The sequence below is a fragment of the Mchenga conophoros genome, linkage group LG12 (genome assembly GCF_057382185.1).
Source record: "Mchenga conophoros isolate Kocher_MC1m ecotype Shallow Benthic linkage group LG12, M_conophoros_male_GT1.1, whole genome shotgun sequence".
NCBI classification, from domain to species: Eukaryota; Metazoa; Chordata; class Actinopteri; order Cichliformes; family Cichlidae; genus Mchenga; species Mchenga conophoros.
Window position 1 is genome coordinate 34,100,938 of NC_140537.1, and position 24,948 is coordinate 34,125,885.

At 40.9% G+C, this 24,948-nt stretch overlaps 1 protein-coding gene across 1 annotated transcript in view; it reads right to left on the reverse strand.

Moving 5' to 3' along the window:
* The window catches only part of hira (histone cell cycle regulator a), a 25,579-nt gene continuing 631 nt past the window's right edge, over positions 1-24,948 (reverse strand). The window contains exons 2-25 of the mRNA XM_085295445.1: positions 18,121-18,183; positions 17,828-17,938; positions 16,940-17,030; positions 15,677-15,771; positions 15,217-15,312; positions 14,927-15,087; positions 14,626-14,793; positions 14,419-14,532; positions 14,102-14,172; positions 13,772-13,877; positions 12,473-12,694; positions 12,079-12,164; positions 11,449-11,649; positions 11,130-11,273; positions 10,833-11,055; positions 10,613-10,720; positions 9,710-9,858; positions 9,129-9,290; positions 8,863-8,921; positions 8,063-8,168; positions 7,851-7,973; positions 7,595-7,758; positions 7,265-7,353; positions 1-3,114 (exon numbers count right to left, since the gene is read on the reverse strand). Coding sequence (XP_085151571.1) covers positions 2,998-3,114; positions 7,265-7,353; positions 7,595-7,758; positions 7,851-7,973; positions 8,063-8,168; positions 8,863-8,921; positions 9,129-9,290; positions 9,710-9,858; positions 10,613-10,720; positions 10,833-11,055; positions 11,130-11,273; positions 11,449-11,649; positions 12,079-12,164; positions 12,473-12,694; positions 13,772-13,877; positions 14,102-14,172; positions 14,419-14,532; positions 14,626-14,793; positions 14,927-15,087; positions 15,217-15,312; positions 15,677-15,771; positions 16,940-17,030; positions 17,828-17,938; positions 18,121-18,183 — 3,029 coding nt within the window. The 3' untranslated portion in view covers positions 1-2,997. The remainder of the gene's footprint in view (positions 3,115-7,264; positions 7,354-7,594; positions 7,759-7,850; positions 7,974-8,062; positions 8,169-8,862; positions 8,922-9,128; positions 9,291-9,709; positions 9,859-10,612; positions 10,721-10,832; positions 11,056-11,129; positions 11,274-11,448; positions 11,650-12,078; positions 12,165-12,472; positions 12,695-13,771; positions 13,878-14,101; positions 14,173-14,418; positions 14,533-14,625; positions 14,794-14,926; positions 15,088-15,216; positions 15,313-15,676; positions 15,772-16,939; positions 17,031-17,827; positions 17,939-18,120; positions 18,184-24,948) is intronic.

The following is a 24,948-nucleotide window of genomic DNA, read 5'->3' on the forward strand; positions in this document are numbered from 1 at the left end:
TGTTCCTCATTTGTTTAATCTTTCCTCTTTTTTTTCCAAAGCAAAAACTTCAGCTTGTCTCTGGTTATTTTTTCTTTTTCTTATACAAATTGAAAACAAATCAAACAAAACGTCTTGTAGAAACATTTAAAAATGACTGACAGCGAAAACCCCCCGAAAAAACAACAACAAAAAGAAATGAAACAAATAAGGAAGGAAGTTCTGTACAGATAAAAAAAAAAAAAAGAAGAAGAAGAAAAAATAAAAAGGGGGGTGTTAAGTAAAAGGGATTCCTCTGTGCTGCTTACCACACTCAGAAGTGAAATATAACACTAAACAAGCTTCCTGTGTGATCACACAGAGCAGGCAGAGGAGTGCATTAATGTTGCTGCAGACTAACAAAAGGCTAAACACACGTACTATTAAGGTAAATGAACTTCATTAATGTGTCACTGGGTTTCTTGACCTTTGGGTCAAATGTCAAGTTAATGGATATCAGAAAACAATTTTCCCTCCTTAATCCTGAATTGAAAGCAGTGATTCTTGCACAGCAGCAGAGAAATGTGAAGAGAAATCGAGAGAAATCGGAGCCTTTATCGGCTCTGGTTGTGTTTCTGAGTTCAGCTTATTTACAAACCAAGTGGAAAAAAAAAACCACATATACAGAACATTTCACCGAGTCTGGTCTCCTGAAATGTCCACATGATTTCAAATATAAGACATAATTATCTGACAAATCCAGAACCATTTTTGGTGGAGTTCAGAAAAATAAAACCCTGCAGCTACTCTGGACATGCAAGTTAAGAGATTTTTTATCTGTGATTAGCCTCTATCCATTTCCATCATTCTGAGCCCGCAAACTGGTCACTTTTAGACTGAAGTGGGCCAGCAATGTTGCTCGCCTGGACAGAGGAAAAATTTGTCACTGCAAAGTTTGGACAGATCACACATGACAGAAAACAAAACAAACTAAACAAACAAAAAAAGCAGAACTTGTATGACAGCATCATTATTACAGTTTTCTACATGAAAACATTCTTCTGTGGTCACAATTTGAAGATTCGAGAGAAGCTTTTTCGCTGTTGCCATCTTGGTGTTTTGAAACTGGGTATGACGAGCAAAAACCAAACAACTGTGAAATCATAAGCTAAACTTACAAAATAATCTTGATGTTGACGAAGACCTGAAATGATTGACTGAGACCTTTAACTCACCAGCAAAGTTTTTACAGAGGTCAAGTATAAGGGAAGCTTTCCCAAAGGACTAGAACTCTTTATCGCCCTCTGGTGGCCAATATTAGACTGCAGCTTTAACGGCATACATCTTTTATACGGTCTGTGGGTTAGATTTGGAGATAATACCAAAAATACTTGTTACCACATGTGCGTCAAGACTTTTGCAACTATGACAAATTTCTTGCACATCCCATCACTTTGCATTTTTTCACCGCTGTCAGTAAGTCTGTCTGACGCCACAGTTAAAGTGTAAAAGTGCCCTACGAATGACAGAGTGCCATTACTGTAACAGACTGGTAAGTCAGCCATGTTACCCATGTCTGAAAGGCCTACTGTTGGGTTAATTTAATATTGTGCATTATGATTCATGCAGCCACCGTATAACACCGTGCAATGACTAAGGCCGGCCTGAAAACAGAACCATTTTCTCAACACTCTAAAACGTGTCTTGTGTTGAGAAAACAGTTAAAAAATAATGAAGAAATTTTGATTCCATAAGCTGATTCTTTCTCTCAACCTGTAACACTCGGCACTAACAGTTTACAAACAATGTCTAGCACCAAGAGCTTGTACCGATGTACAACTATTGCACATCTACCAGGGATTCCTGCAATGCCCTAAACCATCTGGTGTCTCGTTCATTTTTTAAGAACTTTATTTTGTCTGAATTTGTGTTTACGATGATTTTAGTGCAGCCAGAGATTCTGAGATGTGATACTGGTTTAGCCTAATGATCAGTCGTAGCGTCAGACGTTGTTTCCCAGTTGCACCAGATCCTATTCTCTGTAGGGCGATGACTTTTTTAAAATCACCTTCATCTAGATGCGCCAGCCCATCTCTGCAGAAGTGAAGGATTATCCTTTTACAAACAAAATCTATTTTAAATAGCTAAGAATGGAGCTACACTGTGGAGAGATTACAGAATGTAAAAGCTCATTCAGTCGAGGGAGGACCAAGGAATGGCGAATGCACCAATCGAAGGTGCAGACTCACAGATAGCCCTAGTTTAGTGCTTACATAAATTTCTGCTTAATGTTTGTGCACAAATTCTTTTTTCAATTTTCCAATTTTATTTCACAGACAACAATCCTGCATTTCAGTCATGGCCTTGCATTTTACCACCCTTTTCGCATTTTGGTATGAGAACTGCTGATTTTAAAGATAACGGTACACTCGGGAATACCAACCTGTAAAAACCCAGCTGATCCGTAGTCTGGATGCCCTTCATTTCCTTCACCTGGCAGATGCAGGTGAGAGACTATTTCTCACTAAATTGGCATCACTTTGGTGCAAGCATATTGCTCCTATAAATCTGTTCTAATTTACATTTCTCTTTACATTTTACCTCTGATCTCTCTCCAAGACCTCTGAGAATGATTCCATACAGCTGCTGATGCTGCACCTGACGACCGTTTCTATCACCATCTCCCTTGAGTTACCTTTTCTAGGTTCATGATTAGGAGGGCAAGAGGTGCATAGGTCAAAAAGATCACATTTAGAAGGAATAAAGACAGGAGAGGAGAATTGAAACTGAAAACCAGAAAGAAAAAAAAAACTGTCTGGTGAACGACAGCACTGAAAAGTCCCAGCGCTCAAAAAGCTGAGGACCGGCTGATGTTAAAGTTCTCAGAAGACACCCAGGTCGTGTTTTTCAGGTCTGAGCCAGAGCAGCGTTTCAAGTTGAAGAAAGCAGTCAAAGTTTACCGGAGCTGAGCCGAGGCAAACCGAACTGTTTTAAGTCCGTGTGTGTTTGTGTCAGTTTCTGTCTGCGTAGCAGCGCGTGCTATTTGTTGCGCAGCAACTCCAGCTGATCCTGGTACTCAGTGAACAGTCTCTGGAACCGAAGGTTTTCACCGATGACGGGTAAGACCTCCCGCAGCAGCTCACGCTTACGTAGACCCTAAAAACACACAAGTCAAACAGTGAACGTGTGAGGACGAAGCGACTCATCTTTTCCTCTTTGTGTGCAAAAAGAAGCAAAAATATGGAAGAAATCAGAACTGTCATCTTGCAGAAGTGACATTGTTTACAGCGTGTGCGCAGTCGTTACAAAGTGTTCTTTAGTTCAGATAATTTTGGTTTATATCATCCAAGCATACTTACCAGTAATGTGTATCAGAGATTCTGGGAAATGAGTAAATGATCAAAACAAAGTAGCAATCTCAAATACTAAAATAAAATAAAAAATACGAGCGGCTACCAGTGTTACCCCTCAGCCTCCGAGCAGACACACCTATGGTATCAATTTCAAAATTCTACATTCGAAATCATTCACCACCTTGACAATGGGGTGGCGCAAGCTGCATAAACTGTCCAGGTGTAACACAGAGACACAGACATCCTAAGTAGTGCTAATTAGGACCAGACTAATAAAATATTAGATTTGCAAATTGAAGCAGACATTTCCTAGACGGTCGGTACCACACAGCAAGACATAATATTAATGAGGCAGTCCATCAAAAAAGTTCAAAAGACACCAACAGCACAGACACAGTGAAGCAATACAGTCTAATGAGAGACAGCAGATGCTGATCAGCTCCAGCTTCCACTGTCTGAACATCTGCTGATCACCTCACTACCGTATTTGTAGTATTTTCACTATTTTCAGTTTGACTCCACTAATACCAATCAAATCTCTGAAATTGTTTCTCACAACCAAAGATAAAATATTAGGCTGTCAGAAACAGATCCTGGTGCAGTTTATAAGTGCAAACTTTCAACTAATCTGACATTTAGCCCACGTCCAAACTGCACCTCGGCTAACTTGTCTCAAACATCTAAATAAACCCTTTAAAGACAACTGAGCTGTTCTGTGCTTCACTTACTATTTAGTAAAAGCTGTGTTTCATGTCACATTTTGTAGTGACTATACTAATAAAAGCTGTTAATATTCAGTGGACTTTGGATCATGTTAAAAGTCAAGTCATGCGCGGCTCAGCTGGCTGGAGTGTTCACACACATCTTCAACCTTTCCCTCTCTCTGTCTGTAGTCCCAGCCTGCTTCAAAATGGCCACCGTCGTCCCTGTACCCAAATCCTCCACCATCTCCTCATTGAACGACTGGCGACCTGTAGCCCTGACCCCCATCGTAAGCAAATGCTTCGAGAAGCTGGTCAGGGACTTCATCTGCTCTGCACTACCCGACTCACTGGACCCTCTACAGTTTGCATACCGCCACAACAGGTCCACTGATGATGCCATAGCCCTGACACTACACACTGCCCTGTCACACCTGGAGAAGAGAGACACGTATGTGAGAATGCTGTTTGTAGATTACAGCTCAGCATTCAATACCATCGTTCCCTCGAAGCTGGACAGGAAACTGCAGGATCTAGGACTGAGCAGCTCCCTCTGCAGCTGGATCCTTAGCTTCCTGTCTGACAGACGCCAAGTGGTCAGACTGGGCAGCATCACCTCATCCCCCGTCACACTGAACACTGGTGCTCCACAGGGGTGTGTACTGAGCCCTCTCCTGTACTCACTCTACACCTACGACTGCACAGCCACTAACAGCTCCAACATCATTGTGAAGTTTGCGGACGACACTACAGTGGTGGGTCTTATCACCAATGGTGATGAGACGGCTTACAGGGAGGAGGTCAGCGCCCTGACCCACTGGTGTCAAGACAACCATCTCACCCTCAACGTCGCAAAGACAAAGGAGTTGATAGTGGACTTCCGGAGGTGCAGAGAAGTACACACCCCCATCACCATCAACGGCGCTGCTGTGGAGAGAGTGAGCAGCTTCCGGTTCCTTGGCGTACAGCTGGCTGAGGATCTTACGTGGTCAGTACACACAAACAAAACAGTGAAGAAGGCGCAGCAGCGCCTCTTCTTTCTCAGGAGACTGAAAAGATTCGGCATGAGCCCCCGCATCCTCAGGACCTTCTATCACTGTGCCATTGAGAGCATCCTCACTGGATGCATCACCACCTGGTATGGCAACAGCACCGCCTACAACTGCAAAGCTCTCCAGCGAGTAGTGCGGTGCTCTGAACTAGAGATGGACCGATCCGATATTACGTATCGGTATCGGTCCGATACTGACCTAAATTACTGGATCGGATATCGGAGAAAAATAAAAAATGTAATCCGATCCATTAAATATCACGAAAGCACCTCACAAAACTTGCAACACACCGTAACTCACCTCAGAACGTTAGCAGTGGGAGCAGTATGCGTCACGTGATAGAGCGGCTGTGGCATGCGGGACCTGTCGGTGGTGTGGATAGCATTTGGAGCTTCGCTAGCAACCTGGCATTTCATCTCCGACAAAGTTATCCCCGAGAGAAGTAAAGCACGTGTGTAAGTCCATCTCTGAATGTTTGTAAAGCATTCCCACGTTAAGCTTAACGAGCGACTGCCTCTTGCTCTCCGGCTGCTACTTCAATCGTGAAACTGCTTAAATGATCAGCTGATCGGCTTTTCTGTCGCGAGTCTGTCTCTCTTGTTTGTTTTTGGTCCACTTTGCACCAGAAAGAGGAAACCAGCGGCTGAACAACAGCACCACGTTTAAGCTTGATAAGCTGTTGTTACAATTTATTTAATATTACTTTCTACTCGAGGATCTTTTTCTACGTAGCTGACGCTGGTAACTGTGCAGGGGCGGATCTAGCAAAGTTTAGCCAGGGGGGCCGATAGGGCATTAACTGGGAAAAGGGGGCACAAAGACATACTTTTCTTTCTTATTCTCATTTAAAATGTCGAGCTTTTAATAAATAATTATCTGACACCCAAAGTTTTAATTTGATGTAAAATGAATAGAAGTCAATTACTGTATATAGTGACTATTAAGTCTAATATATATACCCTAGTAAGCTATAGTACTTTTTACTTTGGGAAGGTACCATCTGTGCAGTCTGCAATTTTGTTGAAGAAAGATGTTGAATCTATTTAATATTTCTTGAAAAAGAATTGATTTCTGTGCATTTTTTTTTTTCACACTGCATCAAATTAAGGTTGATTACGTCGATTAAGCATCATGAGGTGGAGCGTGAGGGGTGGTTCCCTATTTTTTATTTATTCATTTTTGTTGTTGCTGGGAGTTGGAACCCTATTAGTTAGGTTGCTTAATATTTACGCTAAGTACTCTTTAAAATACCAGAATAGGGAGGATGGTGTAGGTCTAAGTTTATTAGATTGATCAGTATTGCTGAACTATGAAATATTTTTTTTGTATACAGGTATAACAGAATAGCTTTAGTGTAGTTGTTGTTTTAAACTTGAGTATGAACTTGCAGACTTGCAAAATGCAGCAAGATATTTTAAAAAACAGTTTTGTTGATTAAAAAACACTATATCGGATTCATATCGGTATCGGCAGATATCCAAATTTATGATATCGGTATCGGTATCGGACATAAAAAAGTGGTATCGTGCCATCTCTACTCTGAACGGATAATTGGAGGTGAGCTTCCCTCCCTCCAAGACATCTACAGGAAGCGCTGCCTGAGGAAAGCGGGGAGGATCATCAAGGACTCCAGTCACCCCAGCCATAAACTGTTCAGACTGCTTCCATCAGGAAGGAGGTTCTGCAGCATCCGGTCCCGTACCAGCAGACTGAGAGACAGCTTTTTCCATCAGGCCATCAGACTGCTGAACACGTCATAGACACCTCAGCTTCACTACTGGAACTTTAACATTATGCACTCCATACTGTACAGTAACGCCACTGTTTTGCACATGTCTCACTCTGTATATTTTATATATTTTATTTATTGTTTACTCTATTTAATTTGTAAAATATGTACACACACACACACACACACGTAGAAAAATATTTAGTATACACATCCAGAAATGCATATACTATTATATATTGTACATATATTTATTAGTTTCAGATGTAGCCATTCTTGTATTTTGCTTGTTTACATTATTGTATTTTGCACAACTCTGTTGCTTGTGAAGCTCGCACACAAGAATTTCACTCACATGTACTGTACCAATGTACCTGCACATGTGATGTGACAATAAAAGTGATTTGATTTGATTTGATTTGATTTGAAAAGACAAAATCAAGAGGAAGAGACTGATTTTTGTTGTCGTACCAGTGTGGTGGGCTCCCAGGATGTAGCCGCTGATTTGTGGACAGGACCCAGGAGCTCCTTGCAGAGTTCTCTGAGGCGATACTCTGAGCCTGGAAGGAAAAACAGAAAAATATATGAAATATAAGAGTTGTTTATATAAGGCTTGTGTACTACATATGACACTGTGCAAGCTTGCTTTTCTACAGTTGCCGCCTGTTCAATCAGACAATTGAGTCCAAATTTTCTGAAAGCACCTAGGTTGTTTTAGTTTCCACCATTTCTCATTTTCTATCAGAACACATCTGCAATACTCAAAACTGATGTTTGTCCCTTCAGCTGAAAGTTTGGTACCTTCATTGACGAGGAAACGGGCATAGATGAGCAGCCAGTAGCGATACTCCTGTGCTGACTGCAGAGTCAAAGCAGACGCCAGCTGATTCTCCAGGAAGGCCAGCGTCATGCTCTGCTGCAGGTGGTGAGGGGTGGAGGAGAGGCGGGAAGCCAGCCGACCGGCACTGCGGGGAGCACCGAGACTTTTTTATTGACTTTCTTTATTACATTTTATATTACTGAAGATGAGAAGTGCAGATTAATATTAAAGACATACTTGAGGTTGCGTCCCTGCATGACAGCCAGAGGCCCAGAGGACACCGGTGTATCGTGGCTAGGCAGGCAGCTCCTGAAGTCAGCACACTGAACCAGAGAGTCACTTTTATCTGCTATCAGAGTCCTGAGAGAGATGGTTTAATCACAGCTGTCAAATCCATTGGTTCATTATTCATCTGTGAGTACAGTGAGTACTTCCATAGTGTTTCTCACCATGTCTCCAGAGAGGAGCTGAAGCAGTACGACTTCCCGTTGGACAGTCCAATGACTGGAACTCCCTGCTGAGTCAGCAGAGACTGGGACACTGTAGTGTCAGCACCTGAAGACACAAACAAAGTAGTTTTCATGGAGAATAACACGGCTCGATTCACTTATTAATAATCACCTGAGTCATTATATAATCAAATCAAATCTGGCCTGGAGAGCGCAGTGAAGCAAGTTGGACATAACCACACGTTCCCTCTGTTAGCCGGCGCTACAAACCCTAAAAACCCCAGTGAGAGATAACAGGTGGGTCTGCCTCTGTCCCACAGCTTCATGGTGGTCATGGGCTAATACTTTCAGCTTTTGGTGAAACGCTACTGATTTTATATTCTCAGTGTAAAATGGCCTACTAATGAACTCATTTTTAAATACTTTTGTTCCACTAGCTGCAAGGCCAGCAGTGTAAAACAGAATTGGCAGCAGATTAGAATCAAGCATAATATTTGTTTTCCTCATAACCAACTGGGTGCATGCAAATTTCGTCAGTAAGGCACAGCTCAACAGACTGCACATTTAAAATAAATATCAATGAAAGTATACATTCTAAACAAAACTCTGAATATGACTTCTCTGGAGCAGGTTATGTGTTCAGCATTAGTCAGTTTAGCGTTAGATAAGCAGCTTTAACTCTAAATATACCCATTAACACATTAGTCTCGCTACACAGTGCACCTCACTACATCTCTCTGCTGTTTTATCGGTCAAGCTTGTTTTGATGTGAGTAGATATCAGCTGTAGCGATGACTCACCAGACAAAACAGTCAGCAGAGACTCGTTCTTGACCAGAGCCTTCTGTTTCTGAACATCCCTGCAGAAACAAAAAATGAATTATTACAAAGAGCAAAGATTTTAGAATAAAGACAAATATTCATTAAATACTACCAGCGTAAATTAATGCACTTTCTAAATGCGTAGGCATCTCTGTAAAACTAGTTTTACCTCAGAGATCAAAGATAAAAAAATGCAACAAAAGCTCCCAAGCAATTCAAATCAAACAGAGCAGCTGAACACTGACCACACGGACAAAGTCGCTCCAGCGGTCAGAACCATGACGTAGTGGGCAGAGCAGTGTAAGGCAGACGCAGGCGTGCCTAGCTGAATGGCAGGAAGGAGTCGCCGCCCACAGGAAGAGAAGACTGACAACATCCTGTCCTCACAGGCGACTGCAAGGATGTCACTGAGGGAGTGGAGAAGAATTAGGAAGACCAGATTTTGTGCTGTTAATTCATTTTTTTTTTTTTACATTTTCTGTCTTTGGTAGACCTGCTGATGTTTTCATTTCATAACAGTGTGGCCTAAATTAAAATCAGTAGCACTGTGTGGGAATATCCTCCACTTTTCAGTGATACCTCGAAGACTTTCCCTCCTCCAACTGGGAGTTTAGAGGATGACTGCACACATAAAAAATATTCTGCATGTAATTTCGGCAATGAATCTGCGTTACTTTACTTAAATGTCTATTTTAGCTTTAGTCCCTGACCTTTTAAGTTCTGAAGCTACTAGTTTTTTTTCCAAGTCACATCAAAAAGTGAAAGTAAATCAATTCAAGTATAAACAGAGATTCTGTCTGTATGAAAACTCAGCAGCGCCTCCTACCTGCTGCCTGCAGCAACGACCACAGAGCTGGGCAGGAGCGTGTTCCAGTCTCGTCCGTCTCTGGAGCATCGCAGCTGGCTGAGCTTCGAACCTGCAACCATGGACACCTCATTCTCCACCTCCAGGAACACTGAGGGCTCCATGCTCACCTGAATTGAATTTGAATTTAATCTTTATTTTGAACATGTTAAAAAAGTACAACAACATAGAAATCAAAAGAGAAACAAAGGAAAACAAGCGACCACAAATACAAAAACAAAAAAAGAAAAACAACAACTTTCATGTTCAAAAACGAGCAGGAAGAAGCATAAGCTGCACAACAAACACTCTCGATAATGTATGGAGCATCGCCTTCATCAATTACAAATCCACCAAAGCTGATGTTTCAAGACAAGGGAGAAGACGACACTGCTCAAACAGAAAAGGGAGAATTTCTAACTGAAGAAACTGAAACGATAAGTGTCCAAGGAGGAAGCCAGAGAAGGCTTTCTAAAGTGCTGATGGCTATTTATTAATAGATATAAACAAAACAAACAAACAGGCTTGAACTAAAATAAGAATTTCTACCTCTGAGACGTGGGCTTAAGAAAAAAAAGCTACAAAATGAGTAGCCACACAGTGGAAACACTAAAAAGAAGAAAAAGACAAAAAAAAAAGCAGGCAGAGAACAATGACGACCTTAGCTAGAAGAACAAGAGAACAAACTTAGCAAAGAAATAAAAAGAAAGACCCAAAGCCAAACCGTAGAGCTTGTGAGAGATCAGACGGGGGATGCAAACAGATATAATTCGAGGTGAAAAACTGTCAATTAAGGTGGTTATAAAAGTACAATACATCTTCCAGCTGGATAAACACACTAAACACTTAAAGTCCAAACCAAAGAGATGACAGATGGTGTGTTACCTGCAGACTGAAGGCCTTCTGTGTACTTGGTGTTGGTAGTTTGAGAACAGCGACAGGAGCTGGAGGAGCTACAACCCTGCTGGGCTCCTGTTCCGCGGGAGGAGTTATCTGTTATGACGAGATAAGTAGAAAAGCACACTTGGTTAACCTATTTTAGCTGCACCCAAAGAGCTTAAAATAACAGATTTTCAGGCTTCAGATCATCCACATGTCCCTCTACCTGAGTGAAAGGCTGGGCCATGGAAGCAGCCATCTTGTCTTTCCTGGGCCGTCCCTTCTTCCTCTTCTCCAGCACCTCTCTTCCATCCAGCAGCAGCTCTGGTTTCCTCTTGCCAAATGTCAGGTTCTTGTTGATGGCAGCCATCTTATCCTCGCTGTCACTGCTGGTCTCTTCTTTGGTTTTTGCCTCCTTCTGGGCGGTGACGCCGTCTTTCGGCCTGTTGCTAGAACAGGACATCAGATATGTCTCTGTGTTCTGTTTTTGTGTTTGATGTTCTTCACTTGCACAGTTACTCACCTGTCTAACGGTGTGAGTCCAGCTGTGGACGAAATGGCGGCTGTCACGCCTGGTGTGGCCTTTGACCTCTCTGTAAACCTGGAGTCCAAAGCTTTCATTGGCTCAATCTTGGAGGCAGAGGTGAGCAGCAGACTGGATTTGACACTAGGACGAAGATAATGAGAAAGACAAGTGAAGGCGGGAATGAGAAAACCAAGCGCCATGTAAACGACTGGGAAGAGGAAGTGGGAGGTTTGGGAATTTAAAGTATGAAAAAGACAACACAGAGAGGGTAAAACAGAAAACAACAGCAAAAATTCCCTATCTGTGATCTCCATACCCATCATTGTTGTCCTCCATTGGCTTAGCAGTGTTGTTGGGAGGAGGTGAGGTAAGCATGGGGTCGTGTGTGGGCTTAAGCCCCATAGAAGAGGCCTGTCCTGGGCTGGAGTCGGAGCTGAGCTGGGGGGTGAGCTGGCTGGACATGGATGAGCCCGAGGGCAGGATGGGAACACTGTTGAACAAAGCCGGAGAGAAATCCCTGCAGAGAGAAAAGGGCCTGTGATCTTCTACTCTTCATCTGGTTAACATTATTATTACTTTTATACAACAATAACTAACTTTAACCATCACTTTTTCTACATTGCATTAGCTCTGTGGACCAGAATCATCTTCAGTTTGCACCACGTGGCTTCTATGTTGTTAAAACACGCAACAATAGCCCCCTGTTTCAACTGTTAATTAAATCTAGATCCGGTTCAGACTGAGAGGAGTCTTTGAACTTGTGTGGACTCAAAACCAAAGATTTGACACTTCAAGCTCTTCTCTTATTGTGTTGCTGTAGCTTTGATGGCACAGAAGAAACCTGTAATCAGTCCAGCCGCTATCTTTGGAGTCCAAACATGATCTACCAGCTATTTTTGTGAGATCAGCCATCTTGTTCACCGGAGTGTGTTTCATGCCTTCCTACCCCGTGTCCAGCTGAGCAATGCAGAGCGGTGTGATTCTTCTTCTGCCATCTGCTGTTCTCGTCTCCACCTGCTTCTTCAAAAGATTCTGCCAGATGAGAGAATAAAGCATCCAAGAAATTTACGCTGCACAGATATAAAAAGGATGTTTTGACAGCTTTGGAAAATTAAAAGTTTAAAACATTAATATATATATAAAAAACATAAGTATTAGTATATTTTAAACTGTGTTGGACTTTGATTTCTAATGTATTTTGTCTCTACTCTAACAGTTTTCCAAAAACCCAATGAAAATATAATTATCAGGTTTCTGATATGCTTCCAGGAAGCACCTCCCAGAACTATGTAAGCATTTTTCCCTTAATTTCATTTATTATAGATGGCTGCTCCATCTACCTTCCTGATGTCCTCCAGAGACTCCCCGTTCATCACACTGTTGAGTTTGGGTGCTGAGGATTCAGGTGCAGCAGCACCTGGTCCTGAGTTGGCCTGGGCAGAGTTCTGCCGCTCCTGTTGGTATTTGAGAATCTCGGGGTTCTCGATGATGGTGGTGGAGAGCTGAGCCTCGGTGCTGGTTATAGCCAGACTCTTACCGTAGATGTTCTGATGGATACTGTTCTATTTGTCACAAGAAGAAAAAGAAAAGTTTTCTAGGAGGGAAGAAACCTTATTTAAGCAAGAACCACCAACAAAATTTAAAAAATCTGTTAAACTGCTTAGCAATAAAAACCTGGAATATAAAGATGTCAACCAATAATTATACATAAAGCAGAGTCTGGGCCTCATGTGGTGCATTTTTCATTCACTGATTACTTTTCTCTACTTCTAAGAATGAAAAACAAGATGAGAAGGGACAACTTTGTTATGTGGTTTAAATAAAACTTTGTATTTGTTAGCTGGTTTAGAGTTTATTATTAGCTAAATAAATAAAAGATCAGGAGAAGACTTTGACTTTAAATATATCAGCAGTACATATTTTCAGCTCTACGTTTTCATTGCTGCACTCTACTAGAGTAGATCTGTATGAGGCACAGTTCAAATAATCTTTATTTATCTTACTGGGCTCCTAAATTACTCCCCACAAGTAAAGAAAGACAGTACATAAGGCAAGCTGCTCAGATGGTCAACACTCCTGGGCACTTACTCAGGCTCCAAAAAAATGTTTAAATTGGACCTCGTTTTTTCCAGCTCCATATATTTATTGTTATAGTCTACTGGAATAGCTTTGCATAGTCTGCACTTAAAATAAACCTTACTAATCTTACACAGGGCCTTGGTCTCTATCCCTCAGTTCATCTTCTGTTTGAAACAAGCCGTCTTAGCTCCTTATTCTCTAAACCTACTTTCTCCTGATTGGCTGCAACTCACAACCAAAATTAAACAGTAAGTGGGGCAGATTTCTCCACACACCGGCAGAGCCATGTGCCTGAGATGACCACATTTGGGATATCCCCCATATGTCATAAAACACAGCCAAGAGCGGAAAACACCATCTGAAACCAAGCATTCAAAGCTTGAGACTTGACCTACATGATATCCTTGTACACAAGCTGACCTCATTATTTGAAACTCTAGCTATGTTTAACATGAGCATCTACCATTGTAGTAGAATATATATGACACAGGTCTTAAGTGTACACAGGACTAGTTGTAAACATACAGTCACAATTTCAGTGATGCCTTGATGCTTCTTACCTTCTCCTCTTCATTCAGCGGGTCTCCCAGTTCATCCAGGGAGAAGTCCAAATAGGCGACTGTGCCATCCATCGAACAAACCAACATCCCCAGACCCGTCAATGTCCTGATACACACATACATATCAAACTCAGACATTTATCACCACCAGTAATGTTTAATAAGCCTACACAAAACACCTGTATGCAAACAGAGAAGGGTGCAGGTAAAAAAGCATCCACACACTGAGACATTAAAAATGATATCTGAAGTCAGATATCTGATGTCAGGGCGGTGGACTTAGAATAAGAGAGACTGCAGAATGTGACAGCCCACAATGTCTTCACTCACCAGGAAATGTCCATAATGGATTTATCGAAAAGATCATGGATGACCACAAGAGGGCGCTTCAGTGAGGTGAGCTGGAGCAGAGAGAGCGAGAGAGACTTTATTTTTTTATATCCTCCCAAACAGCTACTAAAACTGGGTTTGGCGATTCCTGGTGAGAAACCACTGAACTGGAAAAACTGCCCTCACTTGGTTATTAATGTACATGTCATCACATCAATAAGCCAGGAAAACTGCAGCTTGACTAAGGAATGAGAGTACTAACTTTTATGTTTTACTATCATTATTTTAAACTTTAAAACTGTGGGTTTTTTACTGACCCAGACGGAGAGCGATCGGTCTTTGCTGCCAACAGCGCAGCAGCAGTACGGACAGCTGGGCTTCGGAGAGCTGCCGTTCTTCTGCTTCTTCTTGAAAATCTTTGGGTTGAATTTCTGTAGGAACAGAAACCAGACGCATCAATAAGTAGCTTTTCTTTTGTTTAAATACAGATTTACTGGCTGAACATGTTGCTAGCACATCCTCACCACCACAGTGACAGCTTTACGGTGGCCCACAAAGTCCATATTAGTCTTCCAGCCATCTCTCTCCACAATCTGAGCGGTGGGGCCGGAGTTGTTCATTGCATGAGCCGACACAAGATACTGACCGTCTGGAGACCAGGACAGACGCAGGACGTGGGTCGTCCCACCGCACTGAGAGTGAGACAGAAAGAGAAAAATCCCTTAAACTGTGATGACAAAATAAAATCAAAACCTAAATCAATTAGTGGAAACACACAATGTATTCAGTGGGTTCCAATCAAAGCGAGAGTGAGTGTTTCTGTACCTCACTGAAAGGTTTGGTGATGTTTGCATCCATCTGCCAGTCCACCGTCCGCCACACTTTCAGACTGTGGTCGTCAGCCTGGGAGGCGATGTATTTCCCCACTGGATCCCATGTGAGGCCTTTCACCAGGCCAGTGTGTCCTCGCAGAGTAGTGATCATCTCTGAATAGATCATTAAGACAGTTGCAGAGTGTGCAGAAAGTGTTTTTTCCCTCTCAGTTAAAAACAAAAGACTTTTGTAAATATGAGCATTTTCTATTTTCCAGAGGCTGAGCTGTGGTTAAACTTTACCTGGAAATTTGCGAGCGTTCCAGATCACAATGGTGTTATCCACACTGCAGGAGGCCAGCCACACGTCACGAGGAGACCATGCCACGTCCATCACATCTGCAAACACAGCACAATGATAACAAATGATGACAATGGTGTGACACTTTTCTTTTTTTGACATTAATATGTCAAAGGGGATTTAAAGAAAGAAATTTACCAAGTAATGTACTGAATGTTGAAGGGGAAAAAATCTGGCTATTATCTGAAATATTTTTCCACTTTATTTTTGTTTTTATGATTTATTCATCGTCTTGTTTCAGGAAATTCTTTTGTTTTTAAACATTTAACCACACAGCTGTTAGACCTCGAGAACACACACAATGAACAGAGGCTCTTTAACTAGCCAGGTTGGTGGATGTGTGCAGATGTTCAGTATCTGTGAACATCTGCAACTTCTCTGTGCATTTTCTGAGTCTATTACCTCCAGTGTGGTTCCTCAGGATTGTGACACACCTCCACTGCTCCACATTGGCCAACTTGCTGCTTGACCCAAACACTGTGCTGGGACCGATGAACCTACAGGGAAAAGAAACACACAGACAGACAAAATTAAAAAGCAGCAAATGTGAATGCTGACATAATTATCAACAATGGAGATTCACCAGAAAACATCAGTGAGAGGAAGTTAGCTTGAACTAGCAGGAAAGGGATAGCATGCATCCAGTCAGTTCATACACAGAGAAAGAACTGGGACATACTTTAAAGCAGCAAAGAATAATAAATATAGACTTTGTTACAAAAAATACTTGTGTAATAATCATCTTTTATGGCTTTTGGCAACAAGAGCACTTCGTGTGAGTAACATATACCAGCAACTGAACGAGGTATCAACCTACTGCAAGTTCTGGTTATTCTGGTTGTCCAGCTTGGAAGCAAATTTCCAGAGAAGAGCTACCAGCTGCAGTATAGGATGTCGAAGTCTGTCCAAAAACCCCCTCTGGCAGTCTTAGTTACACTCTGGTGTTATTTTTATTCATGCAGCAAAATAAATAAATAAAAGCTAAAATTAGGTCCAAAATATATTTAGATATATTTATGTGACCGTTCTGCCGTCGGTGGCCCACCCAAGTAAAGTATATGTGTAGGAAACAGTGTGTCAAGATCCAAAAGTGGCCAGTGGCATGCCTCTCCTGGAGCTGTGGAATACGCCGATTATAGCTGTATACCATCCATCAGCAGCAGCACATCATCCAACAGTAGCTGACAGCTGTAGAATCTGCATATGCCCCAACTCCAGCAGTAGCATACCACTGGCAATTTTTGGATCATGGTGCTGCAGAATTATTAAGGTTACAAAAATAGTAGATTTTTGGGTTTTTGGCTTAATTAAACAGCCCTAGTTTACAACAGTGACTCATATGATTGACCATTGAACAGCATGCTGGTGTTACTAGAACAAAAAAATAGAATAGGATAAATAAATAATATTGATGCAAGTTTATTAAAGTGTAGATCGTTGTAATATAATGCACTGTGGAAAGCCGTAAAATTGCCGCCTATCACACACACACACACACACACACACACAATCTAGTGTGCGTTCACGCTGACACAAAAAGTTTCCCATTCTGCTTTCAGCTCAGTCACCATGGAAACGTCCTTGTTTGGCTGTCTTTCCAGACGTTTCTTGACAGATAGTGAATGCTGTTTATCATATTGAGCGAGTGACTGTGTGTATACATACGCAGCTCTCTTCCACACCATGACCAGCTTGTCGTCTCCTCCAGAGGCCAGATACAGCCCATTGTTGGACCAGCGCACACAGTTCACACAGGCTGCAGAGACACACACAAACACTTCTGCTCACTGAGGCTATAAATACAGTTTGTATGGATTAGTGCTGAGGAGGCTGGTAGGGTGGACAATAACAGCACCTGCAGATCAAGATGCTCTCATTATTAAATATGGCTGCTTGTTATTAGGTCACTGAACACAGCAGCAGTTTATGTCAGTGGCAGTTCATGGAAGGCGAAGTGATTTTAATTTCCTGCCGCTGTTATCTCCATCCATCCAAGGTCAACGTTTCCGAACGTTTTAGTCAGATGGGTTTATAGTTATAGATTTCCTTTCTTTCTTTTTTCATAGTGTAAAAGGTCTACTTATTTTTTTAAATGGTTACTTTTCCTTAGTTCTTTTTTATTCAAATCACATTCTGAATACATCTTGAACTCTTTCAGACTTATCTTATAGTATTTAACTAACATTTTTACTCACTGACCCCCTTGTTGTGTTATATTCAGCTTTATACGTCGGATTTGTTGTATCTGATTTACATTTTTACTTAATGAGCATTTTTATTTTTTTTACTCTATTTCATCAATTTAAATGACCTCTTGTCAAGGAAATGATAACAGCTGTGCATGTTGGTATTGCAGTCTACATGCGTCAGATGTTTATTTGTGCAGCTTTCAATAACTGTTAAAAAACTAATTAATTAAAGAAAATTACATATACACACAGTGTGGAGCTATCGTTAGAGACCATAAGTAACCCTTAAGTTTAATTAAGGGGAAAAAATGAGCTAGAGAACAAGCACACTCATTAACCAACCATATATACAGACTTTGATTACCTAAGTGATTGTCCATCTGGCAAAGCATTTTAGAAATATTCTCGTTCTTCTCATCCTCCTCTCTGAGGACCGGCGCCATGTTCCAGATCATCACCTTCCCCGAATCCTCCCCTGGAAACAATCCAAGTATTTTAAACATGAAACACCTTCACAAGGAGCAACAGGGAGAATTTTTCTAAGCTGGAAAGTAAACCTGAACCCAGCTGTAACTTTCCATCAGTTAGAATACTAAGCTGTTGCTTAAAAATGATCCTAAAGGGAGAAACTTTCATTTTAGCAGTTGTTGGTTTTACCTTGGCCACCAGTTGCAAATTTTGTTCCATCAGGGTGGATGTCAACTGAAAATATGGGTTTACCTGAGAAACACAAAAATCAACATTTAATATCAGTCATCTCAATTTTAATAGATCTAAAGAACACAAAAACTGCAGACTGATATTGTACACAGATAACCTAGAGATACTGAGAAAACTGGAGGAAATAAAGGAGTAACTAAAAGGAAAGACACCAGAGTGCATCTGGAAAGTTTACAAAACCTTTTAAGTTTTCCGCATTTTGCTGATCCAAACTCATAATTTTTACACCAATCCATACAGCACACACATGTCCCACAGTCACAAGCCAAAACAGGTTTTCTAGTGTGTTAAATGACAGCACTGACATTTTCCATTGACAAGGGTATTCAGAGCGTTTGCTCAGTACATGGCTAAAGCACATCTGATAACAACGACTTCCTGGAAATACTTTCTTGGCGATATGCTTTGGGTTGACATCTGAAGCTTAACACTGCTACACTCTCTCCTAAATTGTCTCACTAATATGCCCACAGCATGATGCTGCACCACACCATGTTGTAGTGATGGCACTAATGAGATGACTTCTGATTACCTTTAAAAACTAATGGCGTCTATGGTTGCTGGTTAATTGACACTTCACCCCAGAGGCCTGATTAGTACCCTGCAAGCTCTACAAAGGAAATCTAGATCCTAATTGATTGTGACAGCTGGGCTCTTGAATATCTGGTCTGACAAAGGCCTTTCATCCTCAGTTACTCAGTTTGGTTGGGTAGGCAGCTCTAAGAAGACTGCTGATCACGGCAAACTTCTTATATTTTAAGTTATGGAGGCTAGGGCTGGGCCATATCATACCGTTCACGGTAATACCGGTATAATGTTAGGCAACGATAGGAAAATGAAATATCGCGATAGAATATGAGTAAAACGCGCATGCGCAGTGCCTTTGTTTTCATACGCACATGGCCGATTGTTGAGTGAAACAGATGAACCAGAATTGGTTTGTAAAAAAGGTGCAACTTCAGTGATGTGGAACTGGTTTGGTGTTTGTCCGTCAGATACACGACAAAGCACATTTTTTTGCAGAACATGCAAGCGGCCGTCGTTATCATTGTCAGACTAAGATGCTCTTAAATCTGGGAGTAATCTGGGTCCTAAACGCCGTATGCTTCAGGTCAAACGAACACTGCAGCATCACTGAGAGTTAAAAACTGTCTAAATTCTTTCATCTTTAATAAAACGATCAGCATTGCTGCTTTACCAGGTGTAACTATGAAGTTTGACTTCCAGGCATCCATGAAAACAAAATTTATTACATTTAACGGAGTTAGAAGTTAGCAGGAAGCTAGCGGAAGTTAGCTCGCTAGTTTCGCTAGTTACCCAAGCATGATATAGCATGTTCTGACTGAGAGATTTCTGAAAAAATTCAAACGTACAGCTCTGCTATCACTTCCAACATAAATGAAGACAGGAAACTAAACAGCAGTGACGTTTGTAGGGTTACTGAAGTTGGGCTAGCTGGTACATAATGATGTGCTACGTGATCGCTAGCGACACAGCTATGTTAGCATAACATAAACAGTGAAGCTGGAGGAGAACACTTAACACTTTTCCACTTATAAAAGTTAACGCTAAAGTTCCTGATAGTTAGAGACAAATGCAATCGCATGGCAGGATGCTGTAAACGGAGCAAACTTCAGTCAGGAGAACAACTGAGATAATCCATCCACAATACAAGGTTAGTCATTAATATACTGCAACAACATGGGAATAAAGCAGCTGCCAGAGAATTCAACATTAATGAATCAATGGTACAGAAGTGGAGGAAGCAAGAAGAATGAGTAGAGCTGGGCGATAGAACGATAACGATATGTATCGCGATATAACTTTTACTCGATAGAGAAATTAAGCTATCGCGATAGACCTCGCCGCTCTTGTCCTCTTAAAAAAAAAAAAAAAAAAAAAAAAAGGTCAGCCAATCCAAATTAAGTAGCGCAGAGCTGAACCAATCACAGCCGCAGCGTCACGTCACGTGACTTGTTACCTACAGCACAAGTGCCAAGCCACACGTGTGTTTGTTTGGGAAGCAGCCAGCGGGTAATGGAGGAAATGAGTGTGCCGACTAGAAAAATCAACCGAGTGTGACCGAAGAGAAAACAGATGATGGTTCCAATGCCGGAGAGATTGTCGAACGGAAGAGCCATAGAAGTTCCGTAGTGTGAAGGTATTTCGGCTATTTCAAGTCTGACAAAAAACAGAGTAGCGTGCACTGTAAATTGTGCCGAAAACAAGTCTGGAAATACAATAAACTGGTGCATGCGTCACACTGTGCGCCACGTTATTGTTTCAGTTAAATGAATTTCTACAATACTGTTACTGTTAATTCTACTCTCTGCAGTGTTTAAATGCTTACATATACACACAGTTACTGTCCCTCCACACACACGACTCGGTTCTGCTTCTATGCCCCAGCTTTGTTTACTTTTTCCCACCGAGGCTTCTAGACTTCTGATTGGCCAACATTTCTGCACGGTTAGGAATCTAGCGCCACCTGCCGCTTTGGCATGTTCATAGCAGCGTTTTCCTTCATTTCTGCCTTTATGTGTGGACGAGATTATTTTTTAAAACGAAAACGGAAAATCTCCGTTTTCAAAAATACCCGTGTACGTGTGGACGTAGCCTCAGTCTCTGACTGGAAGCGCTAATTCGTCATTCGGCTTTTGTCAGACTAAAGTAACTGTTAAAACTGTTTGAAAAGCTCAGCTATACAACAAGGAGAGATTGAGAATTTCCTTTTAGTTCTCAGTTTATTTGATATTGACAAAAGTTAGTCAGTTTTGTCTGTTCTTCTGTAAAACAAACTAAGATTTATTTTTAGAATTAATATTTTGTTTCTAAGTGGAATTGACAATTTAGTCTGTTTCGTTTGTTCTATTTTGAAACTTAAACGCTTTAGCGGCTGCCTTTTGTGTAGTTTGCAATATTTGCCTTTATTTATCTGAAAAAGTCTCATGTTCCTTAAGTACATCTACCCTGTTGAACTTATTATGGGAAATAAATATTTAAATAAAAACAAGCTGCTGATTATTTCACATTTTACTTGTGAGCAACAGCACATTTAAATCTTACAAATTCTTACAAGTTATTTGGCTTATATCGTGATAGATATCGTTATCGCCTGAAATGAAAAAAACATATCGTGATATGAAAAAATCTCATATCGCCCAGCTCTAAGAATGAGTTTAATAAAGTTTGATTTATCTGACTGCTTTGTTTCGCTTAATGTGCCTTATAATCCCGTGCACCTTATGGTCCGAAAAATACGTACTGCACACTGCAGTTTAATGTTGCAAAGCACCTCTTTTTTACTTCAGTGGATATTATACATGGTTATGCTCAGGATATGTCAGCCCATTTCTACTGGAAATGCCTTTTGGTTAAACTTTCAGCAAGGAATTTGCATTTGCACTGTTAAATTTTTATAAAGCTTTAATGTACATAAAAACCAGCTTCTTGTTTAAGTGAAAATAAATGGAAGGTTGTCTTTTTGCGCTAGTAATGTTGTGGAGTTGTATTTTGTCTCGCATCAATTATATCGTCAGTTATATCGTTATCGCAAATTTTAAAATATATATCGTGATAAATATTTTTGGCCATATCGCCCTGCTCTAGTAAAACGTGCATTCACAGTGCCTTTGTTTTCATATGCACATGGTGGAAAAAGCATGGCGGCGACGGAGAATGAGAAGGGCAAAAGCGGATCATTGAATGAAAAAGATGAACCAGTATTGGTTTGTAAAAATGCTGCAACTTCAGTGGTGTGGAACTGGTTTAGCTTTCGTCCGTCAGATACAAAACAAAGCACTATTTTTGGTAGAGCATGCTAGCAGGCCGTCGTTATTACTGTGTTTTTTTGAAAAATCTACAGTGCCCCTTATAATCCCGTGTGCCTTATGTATGAATTCTGGTTGTGTTTACTGACCTCGAAATGATTGTATGTGGTACACGGCGCTCGAAAATCTGTCAAATGTTTTAGTACAACTTTGCTAAGCTACGAAGCCGCACCGCTTGATGGATTGTCAGAGCATTACGGCTATCGTAGGCAGGAGCCTCGTGGAGTGATACATACTGTGCTTCAACATAATATTACCGTATTGTGTGTGTATAACCTCTTTTTAAGTTTTGTAGATATTCTACATGGTTATGTTGAGGATATGTCGGCCAATTTCCACTGGAAATGCCTTTTGGTTAAACTGTCAGCAAGGAATTTGCATTTGCACTGTTAAATTTTTATATAATTTTAATGCACATAAAAAACAGCTGCTTGTTTAAGTGAAAATACATTGATGGTTTTTTGCATCATTGAATCTTATTTTGCTTTGTTGCTGCAAAGTATTGTGCACAGATCCGCCTGAAATGCAAAAAAGCATGTAAATGAAAACTTTCCAAGCACACTGCATGTTGGACACATTTCAACATAACACAGGAACATGGCATTGACCTCAGCTGTTTGTTTTTTACCAGGCTTTGTTTAGTCTGCCTTATGGAAAGTTACTCAACTGTTCTGTGATTTTCCACAAGTATGTTAGTACATGCCCACACCCGAGACTGTATTTCAGTGTCTTGTCAGGTTTACAATCGACATGCACTCGAGGATTTTCCTGAAAGGAAACCTTTCTGGTAAATCCTCCAAAATCTCTTTGGTAGTATAACCTAATTCCCTAACTCTTCCTTTAAGCCATGGAAATACATTACTAGGGATGGGTACCGGTATCCGGTGCCACGATGGCACCGGTTCTGACATAACCAGACCGAAAAGCAGCGCACATTTCGGTGCTTTATTTTCCTGAGCTGTGATACACTTTAGATTCTAGCCAATCATTTTACGTTTCCGAGGATAGTAGGCGGGGCCAGGTACGTACGTTCTTTTAGAGCAGAGCTACAGATTAAAAATGCCCAAGGCGAAGCGGTCAAAAGTCTGGCTGTACTTCACAGCAAAATATGCAAACTCAGCAGCCTGTAACAAGTGCTTTAAGCTGATACTGTGATACTGTGCAAAGGAGGTAACACCTCGAATCTGATGAAACACCTGGCGACGCATAGCGTTTTTTTTAAAAGCCGAGAAATGCGCCGTATTTGATAGCTTGCTGTGAGACCTCACACCGAGCACATCTACTGCGGGTGTGGTGCCTGTTATCGGACCCGGAGTTAGCAACATCCCCCAAAAACACGAAGAGGAGAGTCCTGGCCCCTAGCCCTGCCAGTGTAGCAGAAATGATGACGGATGATGATGGCAGCAGCAGCCGTTCTTCTCTGCGTGAGTAGCTTAATGTTGTTCGTGTGTAATTTACGTTGAGTAGGCTAACCACGTTATTACATTAATGCAGGTAAGGTGAACTAGCAAACATCATCATAGCTACATGCAGCTGTCTTCTTGTTTGATGGCAGATACTCCCTTCACCCTGGCCAAAAAGGCTAAAATGACCAAAGAAAAAGTGGAAAACAGTTAAACATGAGAGGTTTTTGGACAAAGTTTATGTTTTTTTTTAAGCACTGCTTCCAGCCAAGAGTGATACCATATATGCCCCATAGCTGCAGAAAAGGCTAACATTGTTATCTTTTTACAAAAAAAACAGCTGAACATGAGAGGTTTTTGGACCAATTTTGCGTTCTCCATTCTTTAAGCACCGGTTTAAGCACCGGCACCATTTCAAAAGTACCGGTTTGGCACCGGTACCGGATAAAACCTAAACGATACCCATCCCTATACATTACACAGTATTTCAAAAACATCATCATTAGCTTGTTTCTATGTAATTTATACTTTTTTATTTTTAGCTAAAAAAATAATGTGACTTGCTGTGAAGTTATGCACACACTGTTTCTTTAGGATCAGTTGAATGAAATGAGCAATTAAATACAAGAGACAAATATGGCAGTATCTTCCTATATTTCAAAGTGAAATCCAAATTACATTAAAGTAAGCAGCAGGGTCATTGCTGTTCCTCGAAGTTCGAGTCAATAGAGGCTCTTGGGGATAATTTTTTTTCTTTAGATAATTATCTTGTTAATTCAGATATGGTCAAGCCAATGCATTGAGCTTCTTCGAAGAACTAATAGTGAGGCTTCAGAACAGAACCAGTGTGTGGCATATCCATCCTTCTGTGTACAGTCTATGCAATACACCCTTACTTAACACTCGGTGCCTTTTTTGCCTAAGAAACCACAATTTGAAATAAGGTTATAATTGCTAGAATATATTTGAAAAAAGCTACTGTACAATAAAAAACTGTGACTTATTACAAGCTTCTCATTACTTAAAGTGATATTTATAAAAGATACAGTACTGTGTACTACGTGACTAAAGCTGAAGTTCATACCTAACCGTGCACTCTGTATGCACCCAAAAATCAATGTCTAAAGATTACAAAGAAACTCCCGTTGAGTGCTGAATTAAAAAACAAACAAACAAACAAAAAAACAAAGTATTATTTCCTCAGTTTTCTTTGTAAACATATCAGCAGCTGGAATCCATCTGCTAATATAATTATACATTTAATACATTTGGTTTTATTCTATATTGATGCTGTTGTGCAATTTTGTTGGAGTCTTCCAAATGTCAAATATTTCACGGGCAAAATGTGCTCTACTAACAACAGTCGTTAGCTGCACCCTAAATTCAGGCCATTTCCCTGGCGGTTAACTTTCCAAACTGACAGCTTAAAAATTATCCCAGCAGACACTTGTTTATTTTTTAAGCTTTCTGTGAAGCCGTCACACAAATAAAATGTTAAAAATCCCACGGGATGTGAGTAAATCTGACCCCAA